Below are 24,109 nucleotides of genomic sequence, written 5' to 3'. Positions count from 1 at the left end.
CAATCTTGAGCTTGTTGGTTAAGTCCATGGAGATTCAAAGTTCAAGATTGTACACAAGATCAGACCCCACTTGGAGTACTATGCTCATTTCTGGTTGCCTCACTACAGGAAGGATGTGGAAGCCATAGAAAGGGTGCAGAGGAGATTTGCAAGGATGTTGCCTGGATTGGGGAGCATGCCTTATGAGGATAGGTTGAGTGAACTCGGCCTTTTCTCCTTGGAGTGACGGAGGATGAGAGATGACCTGACAGAGGTGTATAAGATGATGAGAGGCATTGAACGTGTGGATAGTCAGAGGCTTTTTCCCAGGGCTGAAATGGCTAACACAATAGGACACAGATTTAAGGTGAGAGGGAGTAGGTACAGAGGAGATGTTAGAAGTAAGTTTTTCACTCAGAGAGTGGTGAGTGTGTAGAATGGGCTGCCGGCAGCTGCCAAGAGACTTTTAGATAGGTAAATAGAGCTTAGTAAAATAGAGGGCTATGGGTAAGCCTACTAATTTCTAAGGTAGGGACATGTTCAGCACAGCATTGTGGGCTGAAGGGCCTGTATTGTGCTGTAGGCTTTCTATGTTTCTATGAGAACAGAATAATTGTTACTCTGGATCTGATGCAGCACAAACAACCTATAAAAGATAAAGAACACAATAATGATAAAAACCCACAATGTGAGTATATAAGATAGCTTATATGCATTAATTGTATGTCCATAGAGTGATGCTAGACTGTGCACAAGATGACTCAGGAAATAAAGTAGTGTGTTAGGGGGATCAGCCTTGCTGCTTGGGGAAGTAACTGTTTTTGAGTCTGTTTGTCCTGGAATGGATGCTACCTAGCCTCCTCCCTGATGGGAGTGGGACAAACAGCCCTGAGCATGATGGGAGGGATCCTTCATCATTACAATCCCATTTCCGGCACCTTTCTGTGTGTGTGATCTTGATGGTGGGTAAGCTGGTGCCAATAATGTGTTGGGTGGTTTTGACTCCTGTTGTCTGCTGCAGTATAGTTTCTGTACCATGCAGTGATGCTCTCTTCTGTGTGAGTTTGTATATGCAAAGTCCAGCCCTCTTTAGCTTCCTCAGAAAGCTGAGATGTTGGAGAGCTTTCTTGCCTGAGTAGGGTGTGTTCTGGGACCATAAGAAGTTGTGTGTGATGTGGACACGCAGGAGTTTGAAACTGTTTGCAGTTTCTACTGGTGGAAGGATTTGATTATATTAAAATCAAAGCGTTGTTGGACAACATCTAATGTAAACAATGTGTATAAGGGAAAGCGCAAGTTAATCTGTAGCCAGTAGATTTTTGACGAAGGATGATGTAGAGTGGAAAGCAGTTGGGGTGTGGAATGAAGATTTTAAAAGCAGAAAAGCTTGGGCAGTAGTAAACATACTGGAAGTATGAAGTCTTGGTGACAGAAAGACTTGTGGTCAGAAATGGAAGAGGCTGATCAGAGGCTTAGGCTTATCTGAAAGGGTGCACTTCTGGTGCAGCTCCTCTTCTGGACTGAGGCTACAGCAAAAATTAAATACTTTATTTAAGTGGGAGTTTAGAAGCTTGATGTTTTTTTTCAAAGGGCTGGCACAATTCAAATGGCTTTTTATAAGATTGCTTTCAGTTTTCTATTGATATGACTACCACCCAGTTGCATTCATATCTACTGTGATGGAGTGTTGAGAGAGGTTGGTTGTGACCAGAATCAACTCTTGCTTAAGCAAGGACTTGGACCTGCTGCAATTTGCCTGTCGCCAGAATAGGTCTACAGCGGATATAATCTCACTGGCTCTTCCCTCAGCCTTGTATCAACTGGAGAATGGCAATACTTGCTGATGGCTATTGTTCATTGATTACAGCTTACTGTTCAACACCATCATACCCTTGGTACTGATTAACATATTCCAAAACGTGGGCCTTTGTACCTCCCTCTACAACTATATCCTTGATTTCCTCATCAGGAGACCGCAGTCAGTGTGGATCAGAAATAGCATCTTGCTGACAATCAACACTGGTTCATTGGTGAGAAAGTCCAGATTTAGTTGGAGAGTCCCAGGATTTGGAGCTTGTTGATTAGAAGTGAGGGTATAATTGTGTTGAGCACTGAGCTGTAATCGATAAACAGCAGCCTGCTGTGGATATTACTATTAGCCAGGTGATCCGAGGCTGAGTGGAAAGCCAGTGAAATTGCACCCACTGCAGATGTGTGGCAATATGTAAATTACAGCAGGTCCAGATCCTTATACAGGCGTTGACTTTAGCTTTAACTGACCTCTCAAAGCATTTAATTATAGTAAGTGTGAATTCCACTGGATGATAGTCGTTGAGGCAGCTCAGCCGCTCATTTTTGGCACTGTTGTGATTGTTGCCCTTTTGAAGCAGGTTGATACTGTACCTCTGACTACAGAATTGAGATTGAGTACGTCCTTGAACACTTCCCACCAGTTCATTGGCACAGGTTTTCAGTGTCCTATCAGATGGACCATCCGGTCAGAGGTCCAAGGTGAGATTTAATATTGGTTTTGATGATTGTGATTGGTTTGGATAAATAAAAGATAGAAGAAATTATTTCATTTGGGAGTATTAGGATATCGAGATCACAGACTGGGAGTAAGGAGTAAATTAATTTGTATCAGGATTATGGAGTCTGAGCACAGAGGGACATGTTCAATAGTAACATCTGGAAGGGAACTTGATGAACGATGGTTATAATGTCACAGGACAATACAGAGCAAGGATGGTGAAAATAAGTGTTCCTTCTATCCCAGGATGTGTTGCAGATAGGGTGGGTACCTGCTCTTAGACCAAAAATAATAAACCATTAACCAATAATCACTTAGAATGTTTAATAATGAATTCATTTAATCTGTCATTATACACTCTCTGCTACACTCTCGCTCTTGCATTCACGAGCACGAGAAAATCAGCAGATACTGGAAATCCAAAACAATATGCACAATGCTGGTGGAACTCAACTGGCCAGGCAGCATTTATGGAAAAGAGTAAGCCGTTGACATTTCAGGCAGAGACCCTTCATTGAGGTCCTAACGAAGTGTCTCGTCCTGAAATATCGACTGTTTACTCTTTTCCATAGATGCTGCCTGGCCTGCTGAGTTCTTTCAGGATTTTGGGTGTTGCTTTAGATCTTACATTTTCTAGTCTGTGATTGGAATTAACTGTAGAGAAGTTTCATAAAGTGTGGAAATTCAAAAATTCAAGCTGAAGTATTTTTCTGTATTTGATGGATATATTTGTTACACAATATTGTGCCCCACTGCTGCTGTGTGATATGATCAGGCTTGACCAAATATACACATAAATTAGACTGTCTTGTTCACTAAAGTTTATTTGATTATGTTCTGTACAGAGTGAACCTTTGGCAGACATACCACAGGGCTAGATGGTGCAGACTTCAAAGCATGTTTCAGATAGTCCTGGTGATGATCACAGTTACGAGTGTTTTTGCCCATTATCCCATCATAACTTTTTAAAGCCTGTGAATCCTGTTGGTCTAATTGCACTCAACTTGTGTACTGATGCAAATATAGCCTAAAACGTCATATCCTGTTAGACTCGATCAGCTTGCAGTTCCTTCCAGTGTCTGGCAATGTTCTGAGTTGAGACCATGACTGTATGACAGTGCTAGCTCAGTGTCATAACTTGTGCTCAGGTCCAGTCCGTTCCTTTCACTTGGCTGACTTGGTTTAGTGGTTTGAGTTCATTACTTCCTTATTTTGCCTGACTTTGCGTGTTTAATGATAACCCATCAGCATAATGAATGGTAGAGCATACTTGTCAAGCCAGTTGGCCTACTAGATTTAATGCTGTATTTTAAGTACTGTACCAATGTTGTTGCCAATGTTTGTTGCATTGTTAGTTAAGTCAAAATGAAGAAAACTGAATGTTAAGGTCTCCTGTTGAAAATTTCAAGGGCACAGAAACAGTTTTCAGACATTTGATATTACTTCATTCATTCTGTTATGAGCAGTATACATGAGCACAAGGAAAAAGGTCACCTGGCCCCTCACCTTCCTTACCGTTCATTTGGGCTGCACAGTGCCTTACAGCTGTAGTGACCCAGGTTCCCGTCCTGTCTGTGGAATTTACAAATTCTTCCTCTAATCTCATGGCTTTAATCTGGTTGCTCCAATGTCTTCCCGAGTCTGAAAGCCATTTGAGCTGGTAGGTTAATTGGCCACTGTGAATTGCCTTTAGTGTAGGTAAGTGTTAGAATCTGAGGGGGAGGAGTCAGGAGAGAATAAAATAAATCAGGGTAGCATTAGTCAAAAAGTGTTTAATATTTGGCTCAGTGTCAGTAGGCTGAAGTGTTGATGGGACTTGATAATGAGAGCCATTCTGCCTCAGGGTTCAACTCCACTTCCATGCCATAACCCTCAGTTCCTTGTACCTATAAACTATCTACCTCTACTTTAAAAACCTCCTAAGAAACAATTCCTCGACCCCTCAATTTTAAATTACCATCTCCTTATTTTATAATGATGACTTGATTGGAAGTCTTCCAGATAGCTCAATGTTTACACTGTCATGGCCCCTTGAGGAGATTTTCCTTTTCAATAAAATCACCCTTTACACTTCTAAATTCCAAAGTCTTCAAATTCAGTTTTAGCTGTCTGTGGTAGGGCTATCCTGCCACCCCAGGCACTAACCATGTGAATCTGTTGGACCATCTCCAGTGCAACTGTATCTTACACAAGGGGCACAGTACTCTAGTTGTGGTTTCAGCATCAGGATTTTCACTGACATGCATTAAGAAATTTGTTTTGTGGCAGCAGTACAGTGCAAGATATAAATGACAATGAATTACAATAAATAGAGCAATTCAAAAAGGACCATTCACTAATCCCATGGTGGAGGGGAAGAAGATGTTCTTAAAACATTTTGTGTGGGTCTTTAGGCTTCAGTACTACCACTCGATGGTGGTCATGAAAAGAGGCCATGTCCCGCCTGGTAGGGTCTTTAATGATGGATGTAGGTCCATCCCAGGCTGTCATGCAATCAGTCAAAATGGGCTTCACTGTACTTTGGTAGAAATCTCAAAGACTAGAGTCTTTGACATACTAAATCTTCTGAAACTCTGAAGTAGAGCTGAATATATTGAGATATTGATATCCAACAACTTGAAGCTGCTCACCCTTTCCACTGCTGCTAATAATCAGTGGTCTTACTGATGTTGAATTTGAGCTTATTGCAACATAACTTAATGAGCTTATCTTTCTCACTCCTGTACACCACCTCATTGCTATCTGGGATAATACCAACTATGTTGGTGCCATTGGATTTGTAGATGGCATAGCTATGCAGTACTGTAGAGGGAGTAGATCAGTGCATCCTTGAGGTTGCAGAGGGAGGTCGAGAGGCCCATGTTTTGAAGTTTGCAGGCTTGTAGTAAAGTGATGATGGTGGTGAATGCTGAGCTGTAATTGATAAGCTGTAGTGTGATGTATATTTTGTGGTTTACCAATTTCAAAGCTGAGTTGAGAGCCAGTAAGATAGTACCAGCTGTAGACCGATTGTATGCAATTTGCTGCAGGTCTAGGTCTTTGCTCAGGCAGGAGTTAAATCTAGCCATGATCAATGTCTTAAAGCACTTCATCACAGATGTGAGTGCTAATGGGTAATAATTGTTGAGGCAGCTCACACTGTTCTTTTTAGGCACTGGTATAATTGATGCCCTTTTGAAGCAGATAGGAAGCAGTGAGAGGTTAAAGATGCCCTTGAACATTCCAGCCTGTTGGTTGACGTAGGTTTTTGGTACCCTGTCAGATACCCCATTGGAGCCTGGCACCTTGGGAGGTTTCACCTTCTTGAAGAATGTTATGCTGCCAGTTTCCCAGACAAAGATCACAGGGTCCACCAGATACTGTTGGGTTTTCCGTAGGTTCTGCCTTTCGAAGTGTGTACAATAGCTGTTGAGATCATTGGGAAGTGAAGCATTGCTGCCATTTATCCTGTAGGAAATAATGGTATGCAAGCCGTGCTGCATCAGTTGTACATCTGATTGTCTGTAATTTCATATGGAGCTACATTTTCATTCTCATCATGGCTTTCCAGAGGTCATACCTGGACTTGTAGAGTTGAGGAACACCAGTCTTGAGTGCCACAGATCTGACCCTTAGTTAACTGAATATCTGTTATTCTTGGCTACTGCATTTTGAAGACTCGGTAACTGACTGTCATCCATGCAGATCTAGATGAAATTGGTGGTGGGTGTAACATATTAGTTTAGATCCGAAAATGAATCCCTGTATATGATCCACTGATTCAAAGCACTTCTGCTTTATAATAATAACAATGTCTATTTCCAAACTCCTTGCAATAAAGACCACTGTTAGATTTGATTTTCTAACTACATACCACATTTGTTTGCCATCATTAAATGCTTAATTCTAACAGTACTGTTATTCTCCCGATATTGCCCTTCACCCCCTCCCCCAACCCACCCAGATTCTGCAACCCAACAAGACAGTAGCAGCAACTTACAGTGGCCAATTAATTTGCCAAACCTCAAGTATTTGGAACATGGGAGGAAAAAGTCCTGCATGGTCACAAGGAGAGTGTGCAAACTTCCCACTGCACTGGTGGTCAGGATTGAATCCAGATTACCAAGGGTGTGAGGCAGTTGCACCACTGTGCTGCACTCGATGTTAAAATGTGTACCTTATCACTACACAAATCATTACTTTGATGTGACTCTCACCTTTCTCTACAGCCTCCCCTGATATTGAGTAAGCCATTCCTTTTCCCTTTAGGTTCTTTTCCAATTTTCTACTGATTGAGCTACTGAGTACCCCATAGAACTCCAGTAACAGTATTTTCTATGCTGTGATTTTTTTTACGGTGGATTTTATTCCATGACTCTTTGCTGAATTACATAAAAATTACTGAGAATAAGCATGAAAAAATGTTTGAAAGTATGGGTTCCTATGGCAGTATGTGACTCCTATCACATGGTGAAAGGCCTTGTGAAAGTGGATGTGAATGTTGGTGAGGAATTTCTTTAGCCAAAAAGTGGTTAATCTGTGGAATTCTTTGCCATAAGCAGCTGTGGAGGCCAAACCTGTATGTATATTTAAGGAGGAGGTCGAAAGATTCTTGATTGGTCAGGGCACGAAGGGATACGGGGAGAAGGCAGGAGATTAGGGCTAAGAGGAAAATTAGATCAGCCATGATGAAATGGCGGAGAAGACTCAATGGTGTAATTCTGCTCCTGTATCTTGTGGTTTTATCTAACAGAACACATTCCTGTATGTAATACTTTCTCAAAAGCAGAGATCAAGTTAAAATGCGCGTTGTTCCAGATCAGATTAATGCAGTCTAACTTCATCACACTTCAACTATGCATTCATTTAACTTTGCCTAAAAACACCAAAGATATTTAGCTATTCACCCAGATTGGGCTTCAGCCATTGTGAAAGCAGTTGCTGGAATTTCATTTCACAGTCGAGAGAAAATGTGCAGATTTGCTCAGACTTCCAACACACCCAAAATGCAGGAGGAACTCAGCAGGCCAGGCAGCATCTATGGAACAGGGTACAGTCAACATTTTGGGCCAAGGCCCTTCAGTCCATAGATGTTGTCTGGCTTGCTGAGTCCTTCCAGCATTTTGGGTGTTGCTGGAATTTCCATTATGCTTTACACTTTCACTTTCTGCAGTATCATAATGCTTTGCTCACTTTAGTTCTCCATTGAAACTCAGCATAAACTTGAAGAGCAACATCTAAGCACGTTACAGCCTTAGGATTTAACAGTAAACTCAAATTTCTTGAGTGGATTTTTTTATATACAAAGGTGCAAGAGCTTCTGATATTATAAACATGAGAAACTGTGCAGATGCTGGAAATCCAGAGCTGGAGGAACTCAGCAGGTCAGGCAACATCTATAAAGAGAAATAGTGTTTCAGGCTCAGACCCTTCATCATGCCATTAACTTTCTGGAGTTAACTCTTTCTCTACAGACACTTCTGGACCTGACTATACCAAGCATAGTTGTTATTTCATTTTTTTGTACTCAAGATAAATGGCCAGTGAATTGTTTGTGTATCATTGTGCAACCTTGTGTTGGAGAAAAGCTGTACTTTTATTGACAGCTTACTTACTGATGTCTATTATAAACCCACTGACTCTCATAGTTACTTGGACTATACCTCTTCTCACCTTGTTACTTGTAAAGATGCCATCCCCTTCTCTCAATTCCTGTTGACTCCACCACATCTGCTCTCAGGATAAGGCTTTTCATTCCAGAGAAGGAGGTGTCCTCCTCCTCCAAAGAAAGGGGCTTCTTTTTCTCCACCATCAATGCTGCCTCAACCACATTACTTCCATTTCACACTTCTCTGCCCTCACCCCATCCTCTTGCCACTCCACCAGGGAGAGTGTTTCTCTTCCACTTCAGCCTCTGCGTCAAGCACGTCATTCTCTGGAACTACTGCCATCCCCAATGGGATACCACTACCAAGCACATCTTTCCCTACACCCTTCTTTCTGCATTCCATAGGGATTGCTCCCTATGTGACTCCCTTGTTCATTTGTCCCTTCCCACAGATCTCCCTCATGGCACTTATCCTTGCAAGCTGAACAAGAGCTACACCTGCCCCTACACCACCTCCCTCACTACTATTCAGGACCTAACAGTCCTGCCAGGTGAAGTGACACTTTGCCTGTGAGTCTGTATCCAGTGCTGTCGACATGGCCTCCTGTCTATCAGTGAGACCTGGCGTAGATTGGGAAACTGCTTCGCTGAGCACCTACCAAAAAAAGTGGGATCTTCCAGTGGCCACCCATTTTAATTCCAATTCCCATTCCCATTCAGAGATGTCGGTCCACTGCCTCTACTGTCATGGTGAGGCCATACTCGGGTTGGAGGAATTTCTGGTAAAGCCTTCTGCCCCCCCCCCCCAACATTCCCCATTTCCGTTTCCTCTCTTACCTTATTTCCTTACTTGCCCATCACCTCCCTCTGCTGCTCCCCCCTTTCTTTCTTCCTTGGCCTTCTGATTCCCCTTTCTCCAGCCCCTACATCTCTTTCACCAATCGACTTCCCAGCTCTTAACTTCACCCCTCCTCCTCCGCGGTTTCACCAATCAACTTGAGTTTCAACCTTTCCTTCCGCCCCCATCAACTTCTAACTCTGACTCATCTATTTTTTCCAGTCTTGATGAAGGGTCTTGGCCCAAAACGGGGACTGTACTCTTTTCCGTAGATCTAGCCTGGCCTGCTGAGTTCCTCTAGCATTGTGTATTATACATTTTACAACTGTTCCATATGTGTGTCATTATTTTACAGAAGTAGTCTGTATTTAAAATTTTGTTGTTCTTTGCCCATATTTCAATCAAGACATATCATGGTGAATCTGTTCATTTATTATATTTAGCTGTACAGGTTCCCCCCGTTATTCAAAGGTAGAGTGTTCCTATGAAATGGTTCGTAAGCCGGAATGTCGTAAAGTGAAGAAGCAATTGTCATTTATTTATATGGGAAAAATTTGTGAGTGTTCGCAGACCCAAAAAATAACCTACCAAATCATGCCAAATAACACATGGGACCTAAAATATCAGTAACGTATAGTAAAAGCAGGAATGATCTGATAAATACACAGCCTATATAATGTAGGAATACTTTTCTGCAATTATTGCAGCACTGTCCACCGCATCGAAAATCTCACGCAAGTGCTCTCGGCAGCGCTCCCGGCAGAAACACACGGCGCGAAGCGCTCCCGGCAGAAACACACGGCGCGAAGCGCTCCCGGCAGAAACACACGGCGCGAAGCGCTCCCGGCAGAAACACACGGCGCGAAGCGCTCCCGGCAGAAACACACGGCGCGAAGCGCTCCCGGCAGAAACACACGGCGCGAAGCGCTCCCGGCAGAAACACACGGCGCGAAGCGCTCCCGGCAGAAACACACGGCGCGAAGCGCTCCCGGCAGAAACACACGGCGCGAAGCGCTCCCGGCAGAAACACACGGCGCGAAGCGCTCCCGGCAGAAACACACGGCGCGAAGCGCTCCCGGCAGAAACACACGGCGCGAAGCGCTCCCGGCAGAAACACACGGCGCGAAGCGCTCCCGGCAGAAACACACGGCGCGAAGCGCTCCCGGCAGAAACACACGGCGCGAAGCGCTCCCGGCAGAAACACACGGCGCGAAGCGCTCCCGGCAGAAACACACGGCGCGAAGCGCTCCCGGCAGAAATACTTTTTCCAGTAACCTTTAAGCTATGAAACTACCAAATAACACTTAAAAATACACAGCCTATATAAAGTAGAAATAATGTATGTACAGTGTAGTTTAACTTACCGGAATCGAGAAGAGAGCGAGCCCACTGATGATGGTGTGTTAGGCTGAGTCGTTGGAGGTTGGGCTGGTGGGAGGTAGAGGAGACTGGAGTCTCATCTCATCGTCGTCTGTTTCCATCAGGGCAGGTAGGTCACCTTCTTCTATGTCTGCCTGCCTCGATGTCGAAGGTCGAGTTTGCGTCTTCTGCTGTGTCTGATGCGGAAGGCTTGGAAAACAAGAGTATGCTTGACTGCTTAGCCTTGCACATCTTTCTATCATACAGTTCTTTGTAAGCACTCAAACCATCCTGCAAATATGCCCTAAACCTACGTACTCTTTCAAAATTAAAGTCATACTTTTCTGCAATCATTACAGCGTTGTCAATTGCAGCAAAAATCTCACACAATTGCTTCCCATTCAGTTCCTGGATGTCTTCGCTACTGCGTTCGGCTTCAATTGTTATCCTTTCCTCTTCATCAGGTCTTCATCTCTCCGTTCTTGGTCATGGGATGCCAAAACCTCTTCTACATCATCTTCGTCAACTTCCACAAACCCTTAGCCAAGCTCACTATGTCCTTACTTTGTTCACCATGATCGAAACGCTTAATTATGTCTAGTTTTACGCTGCGTGCTGTTTTAGGCTTTTCCGATAGCTTAGAACTCATGTTGCTAACGGATGCACAAAATAAATCGACATAAAGCAACAGATGCTCACAGGCACATGTTTAAACAATGCCGGCTAGAATGCAGTTGGCTGCTCGGCACACATTGCCTTTTTTCATAACAGTGAAAACACCTTCTGCTAGCGAAAACGGGTAACTAATATAGGTCTTTTGTAACAGCAAGTTGGCATAAAGCGAACATTCGAAAAGTGGGGGACACCTGTACTATAAATTTGGTAAGTTACTGTATATGTTTGAAAAGCTTGGTTAGAAAATAAGTCTGTGAACCCTTTGCAATTATTTGGTTTTCTGCATTAATTACTCAAAGTATGGTTTGATCTTCATCTAGGCCATCATAATAGTTTAGGTCGACAAACACAATCTACCTGAACTAGTAACACAAAGAAAAATGTTCTTTTCACGACTTTATTGAACACATTGTTTAATCATTCACAGTCTGGGCTAGGAAAAGTATGTGAACCCTTGTATTTAAAACCGGTAGAATCTCCTTTAGCATCTGTGGTAATCCCGGCTGTTTTTTAATCATGCACCTTTTTGGAAAGTTCTTGTCTCAGTTGGCCATATCACAACTGTTTAATCTATTTTCACAGTTGCAATCAAGCCTGTTGCAAAACTGTAATTTGTCTTGTCTCAAATTCAGTGCTTCATAGATTGTGAGCTCTTTAGGGGGTTTACTAAGAAGCCACTGCAGAATTTTTCCATTATAGGGTCTAATTAATGTGATAAGTAATCAGATGTTCAACTTTAATGGTAGTGAAAGGTAAACATTGCCCAAGAGCAAAAGACACTGAACAATTTGTCACATCAAAATAATTTATATGAATGATTCTGACAGTAAGGCACTCCTATTATGCTTGAATATTAGCAGAGACTTTAGGCTCTGGTCTCTTGATACAGCTTTCAACAAAATTATTTTCATTTATTTAAATTTTTTTCAGCTACCATAGATACAACAAAATTCAGTTCCTTAAATGCATAGATTGAAGCTTTCCTATGAATAGAATTGTATGCTTCAGAATTGACTACTTATTCAGTAGAACTGGGGCATCAAGTACTGTTGTCCATTCCAAACTAAAGCTTCTCAATGTAATGTTCAGTTTAGTGAAGAAAATGTAAGAGATCAGAAGAGTTTAAAAGCCACCATTTCAAGTAGAGTGTTTAATTTTGAATGTCTTACTTGATTTTAATCATGATAATATAGTCCTCTCCTATAAGTAGTTAAGACTTAAATAATTAAATGAAAGATTAATGTGTATGTTTTAACTTCCCAACTATTTCATAGAGCCATTTTGTTAGCTCAGCATTGTGGGCTGAAGGGCATGTTCTTTGTAAATATTATTTGGAGTTTATGATTACATACTATAATAAAAACCATTTGCTTTTGAATTATGATAGCAAGTATGTCCAGTATCAGATGGGAGTAATTATCACTATTTTCAAATGTTTTCTAGTTGGTTGATTAGAATGAAGCTCAAGATAGGAAGAACTTAAAAATAAAAAAAAACAATCTTCATTCAGGGGACTATTAAGTTTGTGCAACATTGAACAATGAAGTTTTAGCTAAAGTTTATCCAGAATTGACAGTCAGCATTTGTTATTTCAGTGCATTATTTTTGAACTGGAGGTAGTCTTGTAGTGATACTGATAGTGTTCAGTGTCTTATTGTTACTAAACTGACCTTTATAACCTAAGATTCTGATCTCAAATGCCTTTTCAAATAATCTCTTCTGTGTATGTCCTTTCATGTCCTTGATATCACTTTAATTAAATTGTGCAAAACTGGTTGTCACATTCTTTCTGTTGGCTAATCAATGTTTTATAGAGGTGTAGCATAACCCTTCTCTTATTATCAGTTTGCGTCTGAAATGTCACAGTCTGTCTAACTTTACAAATGCCGTCATTTAAATTGCTTTTCCAGCATTCTGTGTTTCTATTTCATATTTTTTCACAAGTTTTGCGTTTGGTTTAATTGTATCTTGTTCTTTGCAAAACACAGAATTCTAATGGTTGAATTTAGAACGTAATGTTGTTCCAACAGATGAAGTTTTAAATATAGGCCCATAAGTCTTCCATTCTACATATTTTGAATGTGTATGTTCTTCATTCCAAAATGCAACATTACACAGTACGTCATTGAACATGTTTTATTAACCTGTTGATCCCCTCAGAATTGTGTAGTGTCAATGTTCCCTCTAAGATGTGTGTGTCAGTGCTGACATATCTTTTGCTACTAGCACACAGATGAATTTAAACTGCACACAAAAGTTGTCATCCTCTAACTTATTGGCACATTAAGTATATTTTACAATCGTACACAATCACGTTTCCTTTTCCGGTTTCTCATGCAGACGGTGCTTGGGATGATTTGTCTGCAGATTTTACAACTGGCTTATTTATAATTTTTTATCGAAGAAATTACTGATTCATTATGTCAAATTCCAAAGAAGCAAAGGGCGTGAAGCACAAAAATGCTGCTAGTTCATTTAAAGCGGAATGGCTAATGAAACAGCAGAAACTGCTGTACTGAAGGCTCATGAGGTCAGGAACGTGTAGCTACGAGAAATATTTATGCACAATACAGAATCTGGTGTTACTTGCACGTATTGTTGCGATTCAAAATTTGCAAATGGAAAGAAGTATATGATATTTGGAAACTTGACTTTTTAAAGTGTCATATAGCGAGCAAATAACGTACGGACAGTGCACAAAAGCTCTGGTGAGAAAATCCTTCATTACCTGCTACAGGCCTGCTGCGTATGTTTTGTGAGAGTGCAGATGAATGAGAGTGAAAATGATCAAACCCAGAGGAGACCAAAGTTCTTATTGACAGTGTTTTGCTAGCTGTTAAAATGAATACCTCTATATATAAGATTATGTACACGTTGGCATTGGGTAAAAAAGCACAGCACAGGATTTTTCTGCACACTGGTTCTTACAAATTGGAGGGAACGTTCTGTAGTGTGATTGGTCCTATTTTTGTTTTATAAATGACTTTAGCAAAGGACCCTGGAAATCATTGATTGTGTGTCATATCCTCTCCAGCTGCTGATGAAATTTCCCATTGACAATGGGGAATACAGAAGACAATGTTTTTGCACAACTACATAAAGCTTATGGCAGCAGGGAACCATGTGTTTCTGAGATTTAGATTGCTTTGCAGCTATTCGCCTTGAGGCACTCGATGCTGCCAGTGATGTCTCTGCAAACTCTCAGATATATACGTCTAAACAGCTTCTAAACCTTGTATTTGTATCCAATTCCATCACCACCTCTGGCATTGTGCTCCAGATATATTGCCGTAGAGAGATACAGCACAGCATTAGGGGCCTTTCAGCCCATTGAGGCTCTACTTACTATCAACCACCCTGGTACTCTGATCCTACTTTAGTTTTTTTCCCATTCTCTCCCCTCCATTATGAATTTTCTTAGATTCCACCAATCACCTACACAGTAAGGCCAACTGTTGAGAAAGTTGGAGCAGACAGAGAAAAGCCACGTAGTCATGGGGAGACCATGAAAACTCCACATAGACAGGATGCCGAGATCGACTGAACTTGGGTCTCCAGGCACTGAGGCATCGCCTGTACTAGCTGCACAGCCGTGTTTCCCACTGTCACTCTGTATGATGGTGTGTGCCAATATCACCCCTCAGATTCCCTTCAGAACTCTTTCCTCTTACCTTGATACCATACCCTTGTTTTTGATACCCTTGCTATGGGGAAAACATTCTGATTACTACCTTATCCATGGCACTCATAATCTATACTTCTATTGACCCCATCATATACTTCTATACATACAATTTATATACTTCTAAATAATACCATCACCACCTCTTTCGCTCTTGTGATGGACTGGGCTGAAGCCGCCACCTTTTGCAGACTCTTTCATTTCTGGGCATTGGTTTCTCTATACCAAGTTGTGATGCAATTAGTTAGGATACCCTCCACTTGTCCATGTATTTGGTGACATGCAAAATCTAGGCAAGCTTCTAAAAGTAGAGGTGCTGTCATGCCTTCTTTCAGAAACTGGCAGGGAGACTTCTAAAAGTAGAGGTGCTGTCATGCCTTCTTTCAGAAACTGGCAGGGAGACTCCTCGCTGGGTCTCAACACTTCCTTCTACAATTGAATACTGGACTTCTTAACAGTAAGGCGACAGTCAGTGTAGGCAGAAATGTTTCTTGTCCCATTATGATGAATATTGGAACTCTCTGAGGCTTTGTGTTCAGACTGCTGATGGATGACTGTGTCACAGGATCCAGCTCAAACTGGGTTATCAAGTTTGCGGATGACAGAACAGTGGTAGGCCTTATCAAAAATGATAAAGACATTGAGTGTAGAGAGGAAGTGGAGTGACTGGTGGTTTCATGTGAGAAGAACAACCAAAGTTGAATGTGGAGAAGACCAAGGAAGGTGTAGACAAACCATCCTTCTCTGTAAATACGTGGCTTCTCTGCAGAGAGAGTTAAGTGCTCCAAGTCCCAGGAGTTCACATCATGGATTACCTCATCTGGTCACCTCCCTGAACAAGGAGGCACTGCACCGCTCTGCTTCCACTTCATAAGAAGATTAAGGCAAGTAAGTCTCCCTTCTCTTTCCTCCCCCCCCCTCCCAATTTTAACTGCATTTTACAGGAACACCATTGAGAATGTTCTGATAAGTTGTTCCTCCATTTGATATGGGAGCAGTTGAACATCAGACTAGCTGAGAGGATCATAGGGGTCTCCCTACCATCCATCAGGGACATTTATCAGGAGTGCTACATACGTATGGCCCTTAGTATTATTAAGAATATTAAGGATCCCACCCATCCATCCAAGATGATCTTTGACTTTCTACCATCAGGCAGGAGACTGCGATGCATAAAGACAATAATGGTCAGGATGAGAAATGTTTTCTTCCCCCAGCCCATTAGGCTTCTGAACTCCCTGCCACATCATATTTGAAGTGTCACTGGTTAATCTGTTCTAGTGTGATATTTAGTATTAATGCACTTTAGTTTGTTACTTATGTGTGATTCATCTGTAGATTTTATCCTACCTTGATAAGTTATTGTGTTATGTGTATTATCTGCTTTACACCCTGGTTTGAAGAAACGTCTCATTTATATGCATTGTTTGGTTACGTATATATGTTATATATGACAATAAACTTGACAATGTGATGCTACTTGCGTTCTGATCCCAGGACAGATCCTCTGATAGGTTAACATCATGGAGCTTAAAGTTACTGAACTTCACCTCAGATCCCCTAATGAGAACTAGCTCATGGACCTCTGACTTCTTCCTTCAGTGTGGATGATAAGTTCTATTCACCAACATTCCTCAGTACCCTACCATTTACTGGATATGTCCTAGCACTAGACTTGTCAAAATGCATCTCTTCAGGCTTGAAGGGATTAAATTCCATTTGCCAGTGCTCCACTAAACTTGTAATTGATCTATATCTTGCTGCAGTCTTCCTTAGCACCACCAGTTTTTGTTTCATCTGCATATTTGCTAATCATACCTGCTACAGTCACATCCAAGTCATCAATCTATCACAAATGGCAAAGATCCCAGCACTGATCCTATGGTGTGTGTCAGACACCAAACACCAGCACTGTGTTCTGAGCTCTGTCATGGAAAGACATTACTGAGCAGATGGAGAAAAATCTTCAAGGTATTCTCAATGCTTTTCTGGCTTGCAAATCTCCACTTACTCCTGCTTAAAGCAGAGAAATAACATTTGGGATCGACCAAGAACCAAGTCCATGCATTGGAGCTACATGGAAGCCCTTCATAAATAGTGGAAGCAGGCCACCGACTCATAAGCTGCCCCTGTGCACATCTGTCAGTTACTAGCTGCTCTGTGATGGAGTCTATGACTCCTACATGCTTTCTGTTGCTTCTTAGTTACAGAAGAAACAAAAGTGGAAACAAGTCATCTTTAACCTTGAGGGACTGCCTGAAGTCTGGAAACTGAATGAGCATGTCTCCTCCTGCACATTCATAACAAACATGGCATAATCCTCTTCCACTCCAAATATTCTATTTTGTCTTGCAGCTCAGGTAGCAGTGACAAGTAGAGAGTATGATGCTCTTATATGTACACGGTATGAGGTTTTGTGCTTAACCTCCTGCTGTACTCACTTTAAACTGATGACTGAGTCAAGTACAGCTCCAAAGCCATATTTAAGTTTGCTGATGACACCAACTGTTGTTGGCTGAATCAAATGTGGTGACGAATCAGCATGCAGGAGGGAGATTGAAAATCTGGTTGAATGCTGCCACACAACCATCTCTTCCTTAATGTAATCAAAGCCAAGGAATTGATATTGACGAGGAAGAACCCAGAGCTGCATGACCCAGTCCTCATCAGGGTTTGGGAGATAGAACCAGCAACATAGTGCCATTACAAAGAAGGCAGAACACCGTCCCTATTTTCTTAGAAGTCTGCGCAGATTTAGCATGTCTTAAAGGTGGAGAATACACTGAGTGGTTGCATCAAAGCCTGATATGGAAGCACCATTACCCAAGAATGGAAAAGCCTCCCAAAAAATAGTCAATTCAGCCCAGTCTATCACAGGAAAATCCCTCCCCACCATTGAACACATCTAGGAGTGTTGCCACAGGAAAGCAGCATCCATCACCAAGTACCTCCACCATCCAAGTCATGTGCTGGTTTTGCTGCTTCCGTTGGCAAGGAGGTTCAGGAGGCTTTGGTCTCAACCTCAAGGTTCAGGAACAGTTATTACCCTTCAACAGTCAGGCTGTTGAACCAGCATGGTCAACTTAATTCATCTCAGCACTGAAGTGGTTCCACAACCTGCAGCCTCACTTTCAAGGACTCTACAACTGATGTTAGACCACATACACGAGCAGAATTAGGCCATTCAGCCCATTGAGTGTACTCTGCCATTCCATCATTGCTGATTTATTAAACCTCTCAACATTCTCCTGACTGCTGCCTGTAACCTTTGAGACCATGACGATCAAGAGCCTATCAATCTCTGCTTTAAATGTATAGAATGACTTGGTCACCACAACCATCTGCAGCAACAAATTTCACAGATTCCAGCTAAAGAAATAATTACTCATGTCTGTTCTAATAGATGTCCCTCTGTGGCTTGCCCTCTGATCTGAGACTTGCCCCACTATAGAAAATTGTAAAAGGCCAAATTTGGAGTATTGTGTACAGTTCTGGTCACCGAATTATAGGAAAGATGTCAACAAAATAGAGCGAGTACGGAGAAGATTTACTAGAATGTTACCTGGGTTTCAGCACCTAAGTTACAGGGAAAAGTTGAACAAGTTAGGTCTTTATTCTTTGGAGCGTAGAAGGTTGAGGGGGGACTTGATAGAGATATTTAGAATTATGAGGGGGGATAGATAGAGTTGATGTGGATAGGTTTTTTCCATTGAGAGTAGGGGAGATTCAAACAAGAGGACATGAGTTGAGAGTTAGGGGGCAAAAGTTTAAGGGTAACACGAGGGGAATTTCTTTACTCAGAGTGGTAGCTGTGTGGAATGAGCTTCCAGTAGAAGTGGTAGAGGCAGGTTCGATATTGTCATTTAAAGTAAAATTGGATAGGTATATGGACAGGAAAGGAATGGAGGGTTATGTGCTGAGTACGGGTCAGTGGGACTTGGTGAGAGTAAGCGTTCGGCATAGACTAGAAGGGCTGGGATGGCCTGTTTCCGTGCTGTGGTTGTTATATGGTTATATGGTTAAATTTTCCTCTGTCTGACGAGGTCTGGGATTCTTTGGTTAAGATTTATGGTTAATTCAACTTCTCTATGTGCTCGCCGCTGCTTTTACAGTTCAAGGTTGTACACAGGGTTCATATGTCTAAAATTAAATTATCGTGGTTCTATCCTGTTATTAGTCCCTGTTGCAACAAGTGTAAAGCTTCCCTTATTCATATGTATTGGGCATGTCCTAATTTGGAAAAATTCTGGAGAGATGTCTTTTTAACTTTATCCTATATACTTGGGATACTTTATCCCAGTTACTTGGAACCTAACCCTCTGATTGCTCTTTTTGGCACCTTGGGAGAAGTTGACATGCAGCTGACTTCGACTAAACTTCGTACATTATCTTTCGCCTCTCTTTTGGCCAGAAGTGCTGTCCTTCTTAGGTGGAGAGATGCTGCTCCACCCACTCATGCTTAATGTCTCAGAGACATTATGTCCTGCTTAGAGCTTGAAAAGATTCATTATTCACTTCTGAATTTGGAGATAAAAATTCCAAAAGGTATGGGGACCTTTTCTTGAATACTTTCATAATTCCCATTTAGATTAAGGGTTCATCCCTCTTTTTTTCTTTTGCATTTAAATCCCTTACTTCCAGCTTCTTTTGGTTAAGATTTAAGGTTTTTTTGATGTGTAAACATTATAGCTCAGGTAGTAGGCAGTATACCTTTTTATAAATACGGCTCAGTGGTGATGAAAGTTCTGATTAACTTTTCTATATTTCATAAGGGTGTCTTGGAGTTGGGTAGTGGGAGGGTGGGTTGGTAACTAATTTTATACGTTTCTACTGTAGGTGTTTTTCCTTAGCTGTTATGAACTGTGCATTTGATATGTTTGTTTTGCACTGCATAAACCTGTTTTTTTTTACTTTTTTTTGTTGCATTGTAGAAACTTTTATAAAAAAAATTAATAAATGAAAAACCAGGTATGGAAACGCCAATGCCCTTGAATGGAAAATCCTACATAGTGGATGCAGCTTGGTCCATTATGGATAAAACCCTCCCCACCACTGAACACGTATACATGAGGCGTTGTTTCAGGAAAGCAACATCCATCATCAGAGACCCCTACCGAAACCATGCTCTCATCTTGCTGTTGCCTTCAGGAGGAAGATACAGGAGCTTCAGGTCTCACCACCAGGGACAGTTATTGCTCCTCAACCATCAGGTTCCTGAACCAAAGAGGATCATTTCACTCAATTTCACATGTCCTGTCATTGAAATGTTTCCTGAACTTGTGGACTCACTTTCAAGGACTCTTCATCTCATATTTTTGATGTTTATTATTATTATTTCTTTTTGTCTTTGCACACTGGTTGAACGCCTGAGTTGCTGTGGTCTTTTATGATTTTATTAAGTATGCCTGCAAGAAAATGTATCTCAGGATTGAATATGGTGTCATTTATGTGCTTTGATAATAAATGTACTTTGAAGGGTAGCTTGGATGGTTTAATTTGCTTTGTTCCAAAGTGTGGTATACCGGCCAAGTACAGTTTCTCTGTATTGTTAATTAATTCTTAAAATGATCTGTAGAATATACCCTGTCTATTTGTCATGACCTGAGATTGCATTGAAAGTTTGTTTCCTTCTGCTTTTGAGACCGTATATTCAAGGCCCTATTTTAAGTTCTTCAGCAAAACAGGCTTTGAAAGAGGAGGAAGTACATAATGTTTGTCTCTAGTTTTAGCTGCAGTTCATGTCCCATTGATCTGACATTTTTTTTCTCTCTTCCAGTGGCCATGCTTCAGCAGCGACTAAAGGAGTTGGAGCAGGAAAAGGCTGATTACATGCGCAGGAAAGAACAGCTGGAATTAGAATTCAATCAGAAAAGAGCCAAATTCAAGGAGCTGTATCTCGCTAAAGAAGGTATTCTTATTTGGCTGTGAATTCAGGGCTGTCAGAAAAGAAATTTAAATGGTAGTGAAGTGAAACAAGCTACTTTCTATCTGTGCTATAGATAGCTGTGTAGATCAAACCTTCTAGCTGAGGAGAATTTAGGAGAAAGCAGAGGTGCAAAATAAAATTAGGAAGGTTAAGTATCTATATTGTTGTCAATTGTATAGCTTTTGCAGAGGAATAGCTTGCAGGTAAATTTCTTTTCCACCTGAGTATGATATGAAAGCCTGCTGAATTCTGGTGTGCAAGAATTAGTTAGGTTGATTGGTCTCACCTTCTACACTGATTGCACTGCTGGCTGGTTGATGTGTGATAAGTAATAATTCCACAATGGGAGCTTGCTATTACATCTTTCAGAGGTTAGTTTTACTTAAAATAGTTTTTTAGATTACAATATTTAATTGTAAGAGTTTATTCTCCATCCTAATTCAACTTGGATAAGTGTGAGGTGGTTCATTTTGGTAGGTCAAATGTTCATGCAGAATATAGTATTATATTCTATAAGACTAATGAGTCCATAGGACACTCAAAGCTGCTGCATAGATTGACTCTGGTGAAGAAAATCTGGTGCATTGGCCTTCATCAACCGTGGAATTGAGTCTAGGAGCCAAGGGGTAATGTTGCAGCTGTGTAGGACCCTGGTCACACCCCACTTGAAGTACTGTACTCAGTTCTGATCACATCACTACAGGAAGGATGTGGGAACCATAGAAAGGGTACAGAGGAGATTTGCAAGGATGTTGCCTGGATTGGGGAGCATGCCTTATGAAAACAGGTTGAGTGAACTTGGCCTTTTCTCCTTGGAGTGACAGAGGATGAGAGGTGAATTGATCGTGTGGTGAGGTGATTGATTAAGATGGTGAGAGGCATTGATCGTGTGGATAATCAGAGAGAGGGCTTTTACCAGGGCTGGAATGGCTTGCACGAGAGGGCACAGTTTTAAGGTGCTTGGAAGTAGGTACAGAGATGTTGGGGTAAGTTTTTTTTTATACAGAGAGTGGTGAGTGTGTGGAATGGGCTGCTGGCAACAGTGGTGGCTTTGATGGGGTCTTTTTTAAGAGACTCTTGGACAGGTATATGGAGCTCAGAAAAATAGAGGGCTATGGGTAACCCTAAGTAATTTCTAAGGTAAGGACAAGTTCAGCACAGCCTTGTTGGCTGAAGGGCCTTTATTATGCTGTAGGTTTTCTATGTTGGTTGAGGAATGATCATTGGGTATATGTCATCATAGAAAATCTACTTGCTTCTCTTACAATTATCACTGAGGGATACCAAAAAGTCCTCAGTTTAACGTCATATTCTAAAGGTGTTCTGCCTTGCATCCACTACTATGTTGAGTGTAAGACTGTGGTAGAACAGTGCTATCACTGAAGCACAAAGTAACCAGGTAAGTGAATGAGTTTATTCCCTGTAAGTACTGATTTTCCACAAGCTCTGCAAGTATCAAACTTTGATCAGAATTAAGCAGCTAACCACATTGGAATTGTGAACTTTGATATCATACGCTTATCTGGATTTCTAAGTAGTTCTAATTGTCAATTTTATATTAGCATTACGCAATGTTTAAATCACTATCTGTGTAAATCACGCTGATCTTGTTGCATTCAGTTTACTAACAAAATTAATGTAAAATTACATCCTGGATCCTTTCAGAATTGAGCACTGTGTTGAAATCAGGAACTTTGTTTTTTTTAAAATTAGAAGTTGTTTTACTGTTTTTATTTCCAGAAGAGCTGAAGCGACAGAATGTTGCATTACAGTCGGCGGAAGGTGATGTAACTCGACTGCAGGTCCAGCTCATGGAGGCAAATGCTGACATGGAGAATATAAAAGCAGTAGCTGCAGTTTCTGAGACGACCAAACAGGAAGCAATTGATGATGTGAAAAAGCAATGGCAGGAGGAGGTTGCTTCAATGCAAGCGATAATGAAAGGTAATGAACAAAGTTATAATATGTTTATTCTTGAAGTTATTTTTTTCTCCTGAAATTATTTAGTGGGGGTCACCACCTTATTTCAACTATAAGGAAAACTCCAACTTTGATTTGTTCCTTTCAGAAGTTCCTTCTGTAGGCATCTAGAAAGGTAAAGATTGGAAAAGGTTAATAAGGACTCTTTATTCATAGGAGAAATTAAACCAGTACTTTGTCCATCTACATGGAAAAAGACACTTAATACATCCCAGGAATTGTGGAGGGAAAATGAGGAGCTGAAGGAAATTAGAATTAGTGGGAAAAAAAGTAGTGGAAAAATTAAAGGGACTAAAATCTAGTATTCCGTGGCTTGATGACCTACATCCCAACATTTTAAGAGGTAGCTATGAAAACACTGGTTTATCATCCTCCAAACTTCCATAAATTATAGATTGATAGCAAATATAGTGTACTACTTAAAGTGTGGAAAGTTAAAACCAAGAACTACAGACAGGTTGAAACAAAACATGACAACAAAACAAAACATGAAAATGTGAATAGGCGGACCTCAGTCTGGATTGGGAGCAGCATCTTCAACACCATCACACTGAGCATGGGGGCTCCCCAGGGTTGCATGCTCAGTTCGCTGCTGTTCACTCTGCTGACCCATGACTGTGCTGCAACACACAGCTCGAACCACATCATCAAGTTCGCCGATGACACGACCGTAGCGGGTCTCATCAGCAAGAACGACGAGTCAGCTTACAGAGAGGAGGTGCAGCGGCTAACGGACTGGTGCAGGGCCAACAACCTGGAGGGCACGGAGCGACCACTCCCCACTGAACATCGACGGCTCCTCTGTAGAGATCGTAAAGAGCACCAGATTGCTTGGTGTTCGTCTGACGGAGAATCTCACCTGGTCCCTCAACACCAGCTCCATAGCAAAGAAAGCCCAGCAGACTCTCTACTTTCTGCGAAGGCTGAGGAAAGTCCATCTCCCACCCCCATCCTCATCACATTCTACAGGGGTTGTATTGAGAGCATCCTGAGCAGCTACATCACTGCCTGGTTTGGAAATTGCAGCATCTCGAATCGCAAGACCCTGCAGCGGATAGTGAGGTCAGCTGAGAAGATCGAGGTCTTTCTTCCCGCCATCATGGACATTTACACTACACGCTGCATCAGCACAGGAAACAGCATTATGAAGGACACCATGCACCCCTCATACAGACTCTTGTTCCTCCTGCTGTCTGGGAAAAGGCTCCAAAGCATTCTGGTTCTCACGACCAGACTATGTAACAGTTTCTTCCCCCAAGCTATCAGACTCCTCAATGCTCGAAGCCTGGACTGACACCTTGCCCTACTGTCCTGTTTATTATTTATTGTAATGCCTGCACTGTTTTTGTGCACTTTATGTAATCCTGTGTAGGTCTGTAGTCTAGTGTAGTTTTCTCTTTTTTTTTACATAGTTCCTTCTAGTTTTTGTTCTGTGTCATGTAACACCATGGTCCTGAAAAATATTGTCTCATTTTTACTATGTACTGTACCAGCAGTTATGGTCGAAATGACAATAAAAGTGACGACTTGAAATGCAATAATTTATTATTAAG

General features: G+C 41.5%; 1 protein-coding gene across 3 annotated transcripts in view; it reads left to right on the top strand.

The window, feature by feature from the left end:
• rabep1 (rabaptin, RAB GTPase binding effector protein 1) overlaps positions 1–24,109 on the top strand; it is a 139,841-nt gene that overhangs the window by 2,896 nt on the left and 112,836 nt on the right. For all 3 annotated transcript variants that reach the window (XM_059972917.1, XM_059972916.1, XM_059972915.1), the window contains exons 2-3: positions 20,427–20,558; positions 22,317–22,520. In XM_059972917.1, the coding sequence (XP_059828900.1) occupies positions 20,427–20,558; positions 22,317–22,520 (336 nt within the window). The remainder of the gene's footprint in view (positions 1–20,426; positions 20,559–22,316; positions 22,521–24,109) is intronic.

Source organism: Hypanus sabinus, chromosome 6 (genome assembly GCF_030144855.1).
Source record: "Hypanus sabinus isolate sHypSab1 chromosome 6, sHypSab1.hap1, whole genome shotgun sequence".
In the NCBI taxonomy this organism is placed as follows: domain Eukaryota; kingdom Metazoa; phylum Chordata; class Chondrichthyes; order Myliobatiformes; family Dasyatidae; genus Hypanus; species Hypanus sabinus.
This window is presented reverse-complemented; position numbering and strand designations above follow the sequence as displayed.